Source organism: Typopeltis vanoorti, chromosome 14 (assembly GCF_054136105.1).
Source record: "Typopeltis vanoorti isolate ZY-2024b chromosome 14, IOZ_Tvanoo_1.0, whole genome shotgun sequence".
Lineage (NCBI taxonomy): Eukaryota > Metazoa > Arthropoda > Arachnida > Uropygi > Thelyphonidae > Typopeltis > Typopeltis vanoorti.
The window spans coordinates 95,905,541-95,921,895 of record NC_143562.1 but is presented as its reverse complement, the minus strand read 5'-3'; the positions used below and the strand labels follow the sequence as shown (position 1 = coordinate 95,921,895).

The window sequence follows — 16,355 nt, the reverse complement described above, 5'->3', positions numbered from 1 at the left end:
TGCGATGATAATTTTTGTGATCGTTGGGAACAGGTCTTTAGGCTAGAGGAGTGGAAGGAATATTCACAGACTATGGAAATGAACAGTACATTCAACTTTGAAAGAGTTGAATTTTTGATATTTTCATTATTTTTGCAAAAAACTATTATGGCATTCAAAGAAAGCTATTGAAGGACAGTGCTTCTATATATATGTATATTAAAAACAAGCGTGCATAAAGTTAGAGAGTGCAATTTTTGGCTTGTTCACTGCAAATGCATCTAATTTTTGTTACTACAAAATGGTTTCACTAAAAGTAAAATGAAGTGATAAATTTTAATAGAGATTCTAAATTTAATAGATACTCTTGGTTCTCGAAAAGGTATGCTAAGGATGTACACAGGAATAACCAGGCATACTATAATTGGTTTTCATCCTAATCTCTTTGAACAACAGCAAATTCTACCATATGCAAACAATTATAAGTGCTTCAGCCTTATAATTTTTTTCCCTATCATTCTCTTAGGAAAAATTCCATATCACCATATCTTTAGATGACATTAAGACTGCCAGGTAAACTCAGGTTTCTTTTTTTAGACATCATTAGTGTTTCCTATAACAACATAACACATCACACCTAATCTCATCCCATCCTCCAAAACACTGTAATGCTCTGCTCAGGGGCACTACCTTCACATCTGCTAACCCTATATAAATCCCAAATCTGCTAAACTTCCTTGTATTTGGTGGGGAAACCAAAAATCTCCTAAAAATTCATGATGCTATCCAAAAGATGATAATCTAGCTAACTCCTCTCTCTCTCATTCACTCCCATTGTTTTCTCACAGATATTATTATTATTATTACATAAAACTTCCAGGGAGTCCAAAGACTCATCGAGGGAGGGCACCTACTCTACAACTCTCCATCAACCGCAATTACCTTCATCATCTATACCAATGCCATCTACCACCAAACACAACTACTAGTATTTTCACAGACAATCATAAACATCCATGCCCACGGCAGTATTCGAACCAGCAGCCTTTTGGCTGGAAAGCAGATAAGCTAACCACTCGACCAACCAGGCTGGCTTGTTGCCGTTTGTTTCTGCTTTATACTTTTTTTCCCCCTTCTAGTGAGCACTGTCTACTAACTGGCTTCTATCCTCCAATTTCTTCTAAGAGCCTATAAAAAAATGAGCAACTATTAACTATGGTCAACATTAATCCGCAATTCAATTAAAAAAACTCACTAAACTAACATCTCTTTCATCTAGCTTTTTTTTTCCGGGGGGGGGGGGGGGGACACTAGCGTAGTATTTCTCAAAGAAGATATAATTTTTAGCTGTTCTACAACTGGAGCACCCAAAAACTAACCCCCATGGCTGAGGACTGACTGACTAAACTTTTGGGGAGGGGATGTTAACAGATTAAGAATATAATGAGTAATCTATAGCTTGGCTTGTGTACATTCATTCATATTTATCTTTGTCTCCCCTCTTACATCCTTTTTAACTTTGCACACCCACCCACACATACACAGACTTAATGTTTGATCTATATCTAGGAATGATGCTTGCACTAGGGATTTAACAGAAACCTACTTTGAACTTTGACTATTCCAGTTGGAATTTCTGTATCAAAATTACTAATCCAGTTATAATATTCAGAAGTAGAATGATGACTTCCTTGTAAAAAGATTTTCAATCTGTTTCACCCCCACCCCACTCAACACACATACCAAGAACTTTAGATGGGCACTTTATAGTTTTTGTATGTGCTCCACAAGTGTATAGATTCGTTCCTTCCTACTCTCCCTGTAATGCAGAGTTTTAAAATTTGGTAATTATTATTATTATTATTTTTGGGCTACTCCAGGGAGTCCTTAGACTCATCGAGGGAGGCCCTAAACATCATGTCCACACAACTATACGACATTCTCACAGTATCTATCATACCTTGCCTTGAACTCGCTCACTGTCATAGCACCCACAACAGACTCTGGCAGCTTATTCCACTCATTTACCACTCTAAAAGTAAAGAACCCAGCTCTAACACCACTGCTAACCACACTCTTGTCCAGCTTCCAAAGGTGTCCCCTAGTTCTCCCACCACCAGTCCTGATCTCAAAAATATCCTCTGAATTAATCTTATAGAATCCTTTTAGCAATTTGAATGTCTCAATCATATCTCCCCTTTTCCGCCTATCAACCAGTTTTTGCAACCCACAAATCTTCAACCTGTTCTCATATGGTTCATTCCATAGACCTGCTATCACCTTAGTCACTCGCCTCTGGATCCTCTCCATCAAGAAGGAACCGAGGTGACCAAATCTGGGCACAGTAGTCAAGATGAGGTCTTATCAAGGCTCGGTATAGAGGTACAATAACTTGCTTGTCTCTGCTCGTTCAGGTATTTTTCAACAACCAAGTGAGTTGATGAGCTGATTTAGCTACTTTCGCAATGTGCCCCCTAAACTTCATCTCCCTATCCACCAACACTCCCAAGTCCCTGGCCTCATCAATCTCTTGGAGTACAGTTCCACCAATGTGGTATACTGCTGCTAATCTTTTCACTCCAAAATGCATAACCTTACATTTTGTCACATTAAATTGACATCCATTCTCCTTAGCCCAGAACTCCAATCTATCTAAGTCATCCTGCAAGACTTTGACATCTTCTGCATTCACTATCGCCCTCCCCAACTTTGCATCATCAGCGAACAAATGAACTGTTCCACTTAGATCCTTCCCTATATCGTTAATGAACAGATTAAACAGCAGTGGTCCAAGAACAGAACCCTGCGGCACCCCACTAGTCACAGGCCGTCTTTTGGACTCCACTCCTGAATAAACCACTCTTTGATATCTCTCCATCTCACCAACCCTATATCCATTCCCATATGTTGTAGTTTACGGATTAGAATTCCATGTGGTATCCTGTCAAACGCCTTTGCCAGGTCCAGCATTATCACTGTAAACCCATTTCCCTTATCCAGTTCAGCCGTCACCTTGTTATAAAACTTGAGCAAGTTACTCAGGCATGATCTACCCTTTACAAAGCCATGCTGTCCCCTGTACAGTATCTCATTTTCATCAATCCATTCCTGTATTTTTCTCTTGACTAGTTTCTCCAAGACCTTGACAACAACTCCTGATATGCTTATCGGTGGGTAATTTGCAACTATAGTCTTGGATCCTCCTTTATGCAGTGAAACTATTTTCCCCTCTTTCCACGCCTTCGGGACTAAACCAGATCCGAGACTCAGATTAAACAACATGGTCAAGGGCACTGATAATTCCTTAGCCGCTTCACGCAAGACCCGTGCCGGTATACCATCCAATCCCACAGATGTATTCACATTAAGGTTCTGTAATAGACTATTCACCTCCACTTCATTCATCACAATTCCCGTATAAACTAATGGCTCCTTCATTTTTTCAATGTCACCACCTGGATGATATACTTTTGCAAAGTGCGTGCTCAGTAACTCCACTATATCGACTGGTTCGGTGACCTCCTTACCATCATCATTCCTTAAAATCATTCTGCCATGTACAGTTTTTTCCTTGCTTGCAGCATATTGAAAGAACTGTTTGGGATTCTCTTTTGCTTGCATAGCTGGTTTCCTTTCATAATCGGCTTTTGCTGTTTTTACCACACTCGTTACCCTTCTGGCCTGCACTTTATACCGTTCATGTGCCTGTAATGCTGCTGATGTAAACTGAAAAACTGAATTTAACAATGTTCAACGTTAGCTATCTATATTTATAAGATATTTCATCCAATTTTTTTATCAATATTATTTCAAGGTTAATATAATTCAAATACCATTTCAATTTAATTATCAGTAATAACCAATGCTTTTATCAATATTATGTGAATAATTTAAATACCATTTCGATTTAATTAAATCAGCAGTACTAACCTGTGACATATATAACACGATCTATCTTTATGGACTGGACAACCTGTGCCTCCACCTATTCCATATACGTACTGATTACTCTTTGATGAATTTTCCGCAAAATAAATACCTGAAAATGTTAGAAACAAGTACTTTCTAACTTTTTTTTATGCAAGTGAATACATGAAATAAAAATATTAATATCGATAATGCAAAAAATGAAACTACAGTAATTTACATGACACCTGAGTTAGCATAGATGGCTGACTGGATGGACATCTTCACTCTGCAACCAATACAATGTATTTGAATCCCTGCTGGCATGTATGTTTGTGAATGTCTTTAAATGGCAGATGATTATTGTCATCTGCCATTTAATTGTGTAACTGTAAAACCACCACCCACCCTACTTTCTAGAAGCCAAAAAAAAGTTATGTTTGGTTAGGGTTTCTCAATTAGTATGCCCGTCCATAGTACTAAAGGTGCTATAGCTTACTAAATTTTCATGAAGTGGGAGTGATATATATATATATATATATATATATATATACTGTATATATATATATATCAGGGACAAATATTCAGTGTGTGCTAGGTGTACAGTGCACACCCACAGAATAAAAATAACACCGATATTATATTTTTGTATTTATTCCTGTTAAAGACTCCCTAATTGTTTCCTGGCTTCTAAAATTAAACACAACATACTAATGCTTCATGAAGAGGACGACACTATTCGATGCATAAACATTGCATGACATTCAGGTTAGTAGCCTGGGTGTGCAGTCACAAACACATTTGAGCCCTCTGAATAGACATATAGATGGTGTAGTGGGTCAAATTCTTAGCAGTGGTTTTAAACCACCCAGCAGGCAAGGTGTGCGCTGAGACAATAGCACCCAGAAATCAGTGGCTGTGATTAGTTATTGTGTCAACCAATCCGACTGAATGTTGTCATTTGTCATTAGTTGCTGTTTTTGTTTTCCGAGTTTCATCTGTTTTGCGTGCGTCAATGGTAAACCGATGTGTTTAGGACACCAATATAGATAAGTTTTTAATATATATAATTTTCTATAAATAATTTATAACTTTTTTTCCCACATTTACAATGGGAAAGTGTTGATGATATACTGAATGTCCTGTTTTCTGCCAGAGCTTTTGTGAATTGTATGATTGCAGTCAAAAGAACTTTGTCCTTCTCTTCCAAATTTAATAGTAATTACATATAACAAATGAATATAGCATTCTCCTTCATTATTATTTTCTAATATATCTTAAACACATTGTCTCCCTCTTAATGCAGATTTGGTTACAATTAATTAATAAATTACAGTATTCAAAGTTATTCTACAATTAATTGCATTGGACCAATTAAGATGAGTTCTGATGCATTATGCACTCTTAAAACTTTCATATATCGATAAAAATGAAATCATTTGGTAGAAATGACATGAATTTTGTAGCATGGGTTGCATTAGCCACACAACAGCACACCCAACTGAAATGGGTATGCGATACCAGTGATGTGTGTGTGTGTGTAAAGTATCTACTTTCTTTTAAGGTTACACGGTGATCAGCATTCATATTTATGAATTTAGGGACACAAAACACACGTGTAACTGATTATTTTACTTATTATTAATAAAATAACAATTGACATTTCGACCCCTGTATTGAGATCATCATCAGAAAAATACCTGAGTATATGAAAACAAGCTACACGTTCTTGCATTCTATAAAGGTAAATTGAATGTACACTGTTAATTGATCTTTTACTTAGCCTGACCTCTAGTGGTTATTAAAAAAAAAACTACAATAAAAAACTTCAAACTGCTGAAGTCCCTGGACTTGTACAGTTCAGGTTGCATTGAACATTAAAAAAAAAAAAAAAAAACCTCTTTACCAAGTCTTCTTGTATTGAGATTTTTCTTTGGCTTGTTCTGGTTGCTATAATAATGGTTGCAAATGGGTCCTCCACATTCTTGGAATGGTTAGACCGTCATCTTTTGTTCGGGTTAGGGACACAAAACACAAGTGTCAAACTGATTATTTTACTTATTAATAAAATAATCAATTGACGTTAGGACCCCTGTATTGAGGTCATCATCAGAAAAATATATGCGTATGGTATGGGAAAACTTTAGCAGTTTTTTTTTTTTTTTTTTTTTTTTTTTTACCACTAGAGGTCAGGCTAAGTAAAAGATCAATTAACAGTGTAGATTCAATTACCTTTATAGAGTGTGAGCATGTAGCTTGTTTTCATATACACATATTTTTCTGATGGGTGATTGTGATTTTTCTGATGAATAAATAACAATTTTCAATTGTTATTTTATTAATAATAAGTAAAATAATCATTTTGACATGTGTGTTTTGTGTCCCTAAATTCATATATATGAATGCTGATCACCATGTAACCTTAAAAGAAAGTCATCATAATCCATTGAGATTTGACCCACAAGCAGTACAGCCTCTACGGTAAGCTAAAGATATGCATTTCCTTGTTAATTAATAGACTAGCCTTTCTGAAACGATGTAGAGACAGCAATTTAATACCCAACTGTATTAAACTAAAAAAGAAGTTTACATCAGCTAAAGCGCTCCGTTATGCCCGGTTGGAAAAAGCGTTGTTAAGGGAACAGATCCACGAGGCACGAAAAAATTTAGCATCTGCCCAAGCCAACTAAACTAAAATGACAAAAGTAAAATTAGAGCTATCCAGCTATGTTAATCCTAAAATTTGGGATATTTTAGACAAGATCACAGATGACTCAGCCAAGCACCTATTACTCAAAAACAAGGAAAATTTAATAATGAAGTTCCAAGGATTAAAACAGCAAGAAAGCACAAGACAATTAGGATGCCATAACCAAAGGAGCAGCCAATCACCCACAAATGAAGTTAGGGGCAACCAACCACCATCGGACCACGGCCTTGTTATCAACAAATCAAACTACAACCTCACCCAAGGTGAACTCTCGATGCTGGAAAAAGGCCTAAACTACGCCATTGCGCCAAGGTCAGTAAACAAACTGGGTATCATTTATTATTGAGAGAGAGGTATAAGATCCCTCCCTGCCAATTAAGCTGACAAAATACGTATGGAACATCTTACATACTAAACTCAAACAAAAAACTAAGCAGCAACCAAAACAAAACAGAAAGAACTGGCCATCAAATCCCTAAAAAATAACAAGACATTATGATCAAAAAAGCAGATAAAAGGAATGCTACTGTTGTTTTAGATCTATGACAACCTACATAGAAAAAATGAACCATTTGGTATCGGACCACAACACCTACCAAATGGTAAACTACAACCCTACGAAAACCGCATCAAAATGAAAACAACTGAATTAATTAAATCCATTAACACATAGCCAGAAGAAACAACCAAAAAACTAATACCTCATTATGCCTGAGTGTCCAGAATTTACGGCCTGCCAAAAATACACAAAACAAACATACCACTACGTCCAATTATTGAAGGAAACGGCAGCCTGAATTACCACTTAGCCAAAAGATTAGTGTCCACACTCAAGGAATTGGTAGGTCATTCCCCTTCCTACATAAAAAATACACAACATTAAAAACATTACACTCAACGACCAGGATTTATTAGTCATCTTTGACATAACTGCCCTTTTCACCAATGTCCCGATCGATGATACTATTATGCTCCTACAGAACATATTTCCACACGACATCACGGCCCTCTTTGCCAACGTATTCTGCTCCGGATATTTCGTGTGACAAAACAATTTTTACCTTCAAAAAGAAGGTACAGCCATGGCTCCCCCTCCCCTCCAATAGCTAACTTTTATATGGAAGACTTTGAGCAACGAGCTCTAGAGTCAGCATGCCTAAAGCCCAAAATTTGGCTCAGATATGTTGATGATATTTTGCCATTTAGTCCACGGCCGTGAAGCACTAAATACATTCCTTGGCACTTGAACAAACAACACCAACGTATCGAATTCACCTTTGAAATTGAAAAAAAAAACAACTCTCTTCCTTTCCTGAACACGCTCATCACACATCTTCCCTCAGGCTGTCTCTTCTTAGTCTACTGCAAACCTACACACACAGGCCAGTACATACACAAAAATTCTTACCTCCAACCAACATACAAAACTAGGCGTCATAAGCACCCTTAAACACAGAGCTCAAACTATTTGTTCAAATGAGCAAGCTCTAAACCAGAAATACGAGATCATCAACCATACATTTATAAAAAATGGATACAGTAAAAAAACTATTCACAAGGTCCTTCACAGAGACACCATTAAAAATAAAAAAGATTTCAAAAATGCCACTGCCATACCTTATGTTAGAGGTATTTCAGAAAAAATAGATAGAACACTACACAAATACAACAAAGTCACCTTCAAACCCCCCGACAAAATTAAGACACCTACTCAGTTCTTCCGAAGATCCTCTTCCACACCTAGCCCACCCAGGGGTTTACAAAATACAATGCACATGTAACCTATCATGCATAGGGGAAACAGAGCAAACCATCCCAATTAGGAAGCACGAACACAAACGACACATTAAATACCTCCATTTTGGAAAAACCAGCCTTTCAGACCTACCACAGAATTAATTGGAAAGGTACTAAGTCCCTACACTGCTCCAAAACCTGGTTCAAGAGGAAATTTAAAGAAGCAAATGAAATACTCAAACACAATCCTAACCTGAAGAAAAATGATGGTCTAACCATTCCAAGAGGGATGGCGCTAGTGAAAGTGGCGGTCGTGTTGAGTTATGCTAGAAAATGTGTTTTTTAATTAAAGTATAGCGTGGCTTTTTTGTCTCAAATTGTGCTGCAGTTGTGCTTTGGTTGGATACAAGTGTCCTTCAGTCATGTTAATGTTTGAAACTCTGTTGTATATATTGTGTTTTCGCTGCTGTTTGTTTCACTACTTCAGCATCCAAAGATGCCATCCAACAAGAGACGTATGTCTGCGGTTTGGAGGACTTCTACACGAATGTCTGGCTCTGCCTTCAATTTTTCGCAATGGATGCGTTGTGGAAACTGGTATATGTATGCGTCAAAAAATGTGAAGGATCTGTGGACTGTTTGGCTAAATGAGAAGAATAAAAACGTCGACAAATGTGAGAAGTGTCAGGACCATAGCGGAAGAACTTCGGCAAGAGTTTGTGAAAATGAAAAGTGAATTTAAATTAAAAAGAAATTAAAACTGAGTTAAATCCATTGAATAGAGAAACTAGGACTATGGAAATTACTTTAGCCAAAGTAACTAGAACAGGATTAAGTATGGGAGTGATCAGGAGTCAACAGAATGAAAGCACAAGAGGTGTGGAAGAAACTAGACGTGAGAGTAAGTAATGAAACTGGGAGAGTCATGCTGAATAGCGTAGAAAATGGGCCGTGAGTGATGCTTGTTTGGACTTGAATGAAGTTATGAGTGGTAAAATATATGGTGATTCTACATGGAGAGCAGTATGCCTGAGGAGTGCTTGGCTGGTGGAACAATAGAGAGTGGCTTTAGCAATAAAGAGAGGGCACAATGCAGAAAAGATGATAGTTATGGTGAGTACAAATGACCTGAGTGGTAGTATTAATTGGGTAGTAAAAGATTTAAGAACATTGTTAGATATCATGAAGAAGAAAAGTGTCAAAGGGAGGACAGAAATGTGTGCTGCCTCGTTTTGACAAATATGAGTTAAGTAGATGAGCGATGATAATGAATGATATGATTGCAAGAATGTGCAGCAAAAAAAAAAAAAAAAGAGGTCTGGAATTTGTTGATGTCTAGAGTATGTTTGAAGGCAAAAGACAGCTGTATGCAAGAGATGGGTTGCATCTGAAAATGGAAGGTCATAAGCGATTGAAGAAGTTACTGTTTTCTGAACAAGTTGAAGAAATTGGGCAGGGAAACTAAAATTCAAAAGGTTGTGTGAAAAGGAGTGCAAGAGGGAGAAACTTATGCAGTGGTTGTATATTTGTTGATCCTTATATGTGGAATAAATTGCAGAATAGAGTGGATAAAAATCGGCATGGGACTATGAAATTAGTGACATCGGTTCTAAAGCTGGTACAAGAACTAAAGGGAATCTGCAATTTTTTGTATACTAATGCAAGAAGCATTCAAAATAAGAGGGGAGAATTTTTGGCATTAGTCAGTGCAATCTCACCAAAAGTTGTAGGCATTAGTGAAACTTGGCTGTCAGCAGAAGATGTGGTTACTGGAATTGAATGTGATGGTACAGTATTTTCAGGGAGGATAGAGAAGATGGAATGGGGGAGGAGTACTGCTGATGAAAGCTGATGAGTTGCAGCCAAAGAAAGTAGTATATCAAGAGGATAGACATGTGAATGGTAGTTCATTTGAAGCGGTCTGGTGTGAAATAGTGACCAACGCAACCAAATATACAGTTGGTTGCTGTTATAGACCAGGGGGGTACAGGGTGTGACATTGAATTCATGCATCAGCAAATTAGTGATTATTATGGGGAATTTTAATTATGGTGATATCAATTGGAAGGAGGAAATGTCATGTGGCAAAAAAAGGAAATGGAATTCATACATCTTCTAAAAGATAATTACTTGAAACAGCACATAACTGAAGGGACATGTGGTGTGAGAGTGTTGGACCTATTCATTGGGTCAGAGGACATGCATAAGTAAGGTGTCCTCGTTACCTCCAATTAGTGAAAGCCATCATGTGGTATTGACTTGGGAGGTTGCAAAATTTGTGGATTTCTCTTTAAAAAAGGGGTATATACGGAACTACAGGTTAGGCTAGTATAACAAACTTTGGAGTGAGCTTACAGCTGTCCCATGGTAGAACATATTGCAGGGGAAAGATGTGTTAGCAGTGCATGGGATAAAATCAGCGAGTATCTGAGGAAGACAATATCAGAATGTATTCCCATGGTCAGGAAGACAAACAAGGTAGGCGTTAAGATATGGATGAGTAGTAGCATCAAGCATGATCTGCAAAAAAAGAAAATGTTATGGAGAATTTACAAGGAGAAAGGCGATCAGTACACCCATGAGTAGTACAAGGCTAAAGCTAGGAAGATTACCAGCATAGTCTTCTTCTTAGTGGGCTATCTTCTATCAAAGTCAGCGACCATCTTGGCGAACAAACTGCGCTCGTGCTAATCTGAGCAGTTGTGCACTGCTCTTTCCTGTCCACTTCTTGATGTTGTCAAACCATGATATTCTTTTTCTTCCTCTAGTTCCTTTGCCATCAATTCTTCCTACCAAAATAGTTTGCAGAAGTTGGTATTTGCTGTTTCCCATGATGTGTCCAAGATATGTTTTTCATTTCTTGATTATTTGTACAAGATGTTTAGCTTTGCCAATGGATTTTAAGACATCTTCATTGGTAATTTTTTCTGTCCATGATATCTTTAGCATTCTTCTGTATAGCCACATCTCAAAGGCTTCGATTTTCTTGATGGTTGTCGCCTTCAATGTCCATGTTTCAACTCCATAGAGCAGAATAGACCACATGTAGCATTTCAGCATTCGGCATCTGACTTCCATGTTTAGGTCTTTATTGCAGAATAGTGTTCTCATTTTCATGAAGGACTGCCGTGCAACTTCAATCCTTGTCTTTATATCTATTTCTGGATCCCACCGTTCATTAAGCCAGCAACCAAGATATTTATATCTTGACACTTGATCAATATTTTTCCCATTGAGTGTCAGTTTCATTGATGAGGCTGGATGTTTGCTGATGATCGTGTATTTTGTCTTGTTGATGTTTATATTTATTCCCATTCTTTGGCTTTCTATGTATACTTTGTCAATGAGTTTTTGGAGATCCATAATATTATCTGCAATTAGCACGGTGTCATCTGCATATCGTAGGTTGTTAACAATCTTTCCATTTATTGTGATTCCCTCTGGACATTCTTCCAATGCTTTTTTAAAGATTACCTCTGCATATATGTTGAACAGGAGTGGTGAGAGCACACATCCTTGTCTCACTCCTCTTTTGATGTTAATATCACTGGTGGTAATGTTGTCTAATTGAATGGTAGCTGACTGATTCCAATACAGATTTGTTATTAGTCTTATGTTCTGTTCGTCTAGCCTTATTTGTTGAAGGACTTCTATTAAGTTAGTGTGTCTGACTTTCTCAAATGCTTTTTCAAAATCTATGAAACACATAAAGGCAGATTTCTGTTTTTCTATGCATTTTTGTATCAATATTTGGATACAGAAAAGGGCCTCTCTAGTACCAAAACCATTCCAAAAGCCGAATTGTGTTTTACTTAGAGTTTCTTCACTTTTTCTATAAATGCGATTGTGAATTACTTTCAAAAATATTTTTAATGTTTGGCTCATTAGACTAATAAGTCAGAAGTCACCACAGGAATTCGCTTTGGGTTTCTTTGGGACAGTGATAAATGTAGATTTGAGCCAATCTGATGGAAATTCATCACTTTCATATATTTTATTAAATAGTTTTTCAAGAAGTTTGATGTTATCTGGTTCGATTAATTTTAAAAATTCTGTTTGCACACCATCTGGTCCACTGGCTTTTCCTGTTTTACTCGTTCGTATAGCATTCTCTATTTCGCATTTCATGATTGCTGGTCCTTGAATGTTATATTTTATATTTATAGGCTTCTGTCTAGTATCATTGAAAAGTTCTGTTACATATTTTATCCAAATCTGTGCTTTATTCTCTTCTTCTAGAACTATTTTTCCATTTTCGTCTTTTAGAGACACTATTTGCTTTTTCTTCAGTTTCCCGGAAATTTCGTTGATTTTCTTATACAGATTGAAATTATCATGTTTCTTCTGAAGCAGTTCAATTTCAGTACATAAATTTTTCATCCAATTTTCCTTGGCTTCTTTTATTTTTTTCTTGATGATGTTATGTGTTTCTGTATACCTGGCTAGGTCTTTGTTTTTGTACATTCTTCTTGTATCAATAAGAGAAAGAATCTCATCTGTCATCCATTCCTGTTGTTTTATATTATTCACATAACCTACTTCTTCAATACTTGTTACGATGGCATTCTTTAAGCTATTCCAAAGAGATTCCACACTTTTATTTTCTTCTATGTTAATCTGTTGTAATCGCAGGTTAAGCTGTGTCTTGGCACTTTTATTCATGTTTGGGTCTTTCAGTTTTTCTGCATCAATTTTCTTTTTCTTCTTTTGTGATTTTTTAGCTGATTTTAATCTAAGACGTACTTCTGCAACTATGGGATTGTGGTCTGATGAGATATCTGCTCCAGGATAAGTCTTTGCACTCTTTATACTACTGTGGAATCTTTTATTTATCAGTATATAATCAATTTGATTTCTGACAATGTTATGTTGGTTATCTTGAGGCGATTTCCAAGTGTACAGTCTTCTGGGTGGAAGTTTAAACCAGGTATTTGCTATTGTTAGATCTTCTTCCTGACAGAACTGGACTAGGCGATCTCCTCTGTCATTTCTGGTGCCTAAGCCATGTTCGCCAACAATTTCTCCATCACCCCCTCTTCCCACTTTTGCATTGAAGTCACCCATCACTATGTTTATATCATGTTTCTTTGTTAGGTTTTTAATCTCTTTTAGGTGTTCATAAAACTCTTCAACATCATCTTCACTTTTGTCAGCTGTGGGTGCATAAGCTTGGATGATATTTATGTTAACAGGGTTTCCCTTAAGTTGTAACAGCATTATCCTTTCAGAAAATGGAATCCAATTTATTACTGATTTATTGATTTCTTCATCTACTATTACAGCTACACCATGTCGATGTTTGTTCTCATTATTCCCAGAGTAATACATTGTCGTATTATCTTGTTGACACTTTCCAGATCCTGGCCATCTTGTCTCGCAAATTCCCAAAATCCGGATGCCCAGCCTCTTCGTTTCTCTTGTGGCATTTCTTAATTTGCCAGCTTCATACAGAGTTCTGACATTCCAAGTTGCAATTTTAAAAGTGGACACCATTTTGAGCCCGGAGATTCTTCGCACCCCTGTCCCATTTAAGGGATGCCGGGAACTTGGGGCCAATTGTAAGGGTTTGCTCGCCATGGTGGTTGTTCTGGAGATAAGGTAGAGCAGTAGTTTCTCCGTTTGCTTTCTGCTCTGCAGTATTACAGACGTACACAGTACAATCATATTGCCATCTGCAAATCTCTGATCACAAGCTTTTCCGTCATCATTTGGCTTCAACCTTGTGTCAGTACTGACAATGCTGCTTCCAAATGTCAGGGGCAGTGACCCCAGCAGGTGCTTATTTAATGGCAGCACTACTCGCCATGTCACCGAGTTGTCATTGGGCTTTGTAAGGTTTTAAGTGAAACAGAGTTGCCACTTCTGCTCCCCCACGCCCTGATAGCTCAGTCGCTGTTGGTCCACGGCTGCTTATTCGCCAGATTGCTCTGCTTATATCGCAGCTAGCTTCCATATCTGAAGGCTGTTCCCCGATCCGCCACCTGGGGACGCACCTGGTAGTAGTCAGCTCTGCTCCGGGACCAGCATAGTAAGAAAAGCTAAATCAGATTATGAGAAGACTTAGTCAAGGAGATCAAGAGTAATCCCAAAGAGTTCTTCTGCTATGTGGCAAGTAAAAGGAAGAATGACTGCAGAAGGATAACTTTAGTGGGTGCTAATGGTATTGAGGTGACCAATTCAGATGTAATAGTAGAGTTACTGAGTGATCACTTTTCAAAAGTCTATCACTCAAGTGAGGATATCTCTGTACCTGTAGCAATAGCTAATGCGAGTATTGAAGTTAATAAATCAGAGGTACTTGGAATATTGCAAAATTTAAATGCAAATACTGCTGTAGGTTTAGATGGACTATCAGCTCAGGTGTTGCGTGAATGTGCAAAGGAATTGTCAACACCTCTTACTTGGTTATTTAACTTATGTTTGAACTCTGGTGTTGTCCCTAAGGATTGGAAGGAAGGTAAAATAGTTCCTTTGCAAAAAAAGGAGGCTCTTAAGATTGCAGTAGCAAATTACAGGCCAATCACCATCTCAGGAGTGGTGGTAAAGGTATTGGAAAAGTTGGTTAAAGACAAAATTCAAGAATGGATGGATCAGGATATGATACTCTATAGGGGGCCAACATGGTTTTGTTAAAGATCGATCCTGCCTTAGCAATTTATTAACTTTTTATAACAGAATGACATCCGAGTTGGACAAAGGAAATGGCTATATAGTGGTACTTCTGGATTTTGCTAAGGCTTTTGACAGGATACCCCATGGAATACTGTTGTGCAAATTGAAGCAGATGGGGATGGATATTAAACTGGTGATATGGATAAGAGAATGGCTCAGGGAGAGATACCAGAAAGTGTTGTATGAAGGAACAGAGTGTAGGATGAGGCAGTGACCAGTGGTGTGCATCAAGGCTCTGTGCTTGGGCCGTTATTGTTTAATTTGTACATAAATGATATAGGAAATACGTCCGCGCGGTTAGCCTAGTGGCTTCGCGCTTCGCAACCATATGCCTGGGGAAGGAGTGTCTTAGGTTCGATTCCCGTCGGAGACGTGAGGAGCTAAAGGATCTCCCTCAGCCATGGCGAAGTTAGCCGGTCTTGGGCGTGGACAGCAGGGTTTTTTCTGCCAGTTTATCTGGAGTTTTTCATCTCGCAAGCAGGCAAACTGGCCCAGTGAACACACAGAGATACAGCCAGGAATACTTACCAGGCATAGGGGTGACCATTCTATCCTCATACTTTGGTTACGAAATCCAAGCATGCTTGGAAGGTTGTGGGCCTTAAAGGTCTGTTAAAGCCATTGGGATAGGATAGGATATAGGAAATGGCTCAACGGGAGACATTCAGTTGTTTGCTGATGATGCAAAGTTGGGTAGTGGAATAAAAAATCAAGCTGATGTTTAGAGTTTGCAGAATGATTTAAGCTGGAAAAATGGGCAAAAGGTAATGGATGTCAGTTCAATGTGGAAAAATGTAAAGTTATGCATTTTGGGATTAAAAGATTACCAGCTGTGTATTACATTGATGGAATGGTACTCCAAGAGATTGATGAGACTAGGGACTTGGGGGGGGGGGGGGGGTGGATATGGAGATGAAGTTCAGGGGACACATTGCTAAGGTGTCCAAGATTACACATAGGATTACTTGGTTATTGAGGAACACACTAACATCCAGAGATAAAGAGGTTATTATTTCCCTTTATAAGGCATTGATACTTCCACATTTAGATTACTGTGCTCAAGTCTGATCACCTAGATTCCTTGGAGATGAGGAGAGGGTTCAGAGGAGAGTGTGACTAAGTTGGTGAGTTATGTAAAAAATGCCTTACATTGATAGATTGAGAGCTTGTGGATTGCAGAGGTTGGCTGATAGGTGGAGAAGAGGGGATATGATAGAAACATTTAAATTACTAAAAGGTTTTTATAAGATTGATGCAGGGGAAATATTTCAGCTGTGTGATAGTGATGGAAGAACAAGAGGTCATCTCTGGAAATTAAGGAAAAGTGTGGTTAACAAGGGTGTGAGAACGA

General features: G+C 37.9%; 1 protein-coding gene across 1 annotated transcript in view; it reads right to left on the bottom strand.

Moving 5' to 3' along the window:
- Tnks (tankyrase) overlaps nucleotides 1-16,355 on the bottom strand; it is a 443,661-nt gene that overhangs the window by 43,848 nt on the left and 383,458 nt on the right. Inside the window, exon 26 of the mRNA XM_090403559.1 lies at nucleotides 3,910-4,018. Coding sequence (XP_090259685.1) covers nucleotides 3,910-4,018 — 109 coding nt within the window. The remainder of the gene's footprint in view (nucleotides 1-3,909; nucleotides 4,019-16,355) is intronic.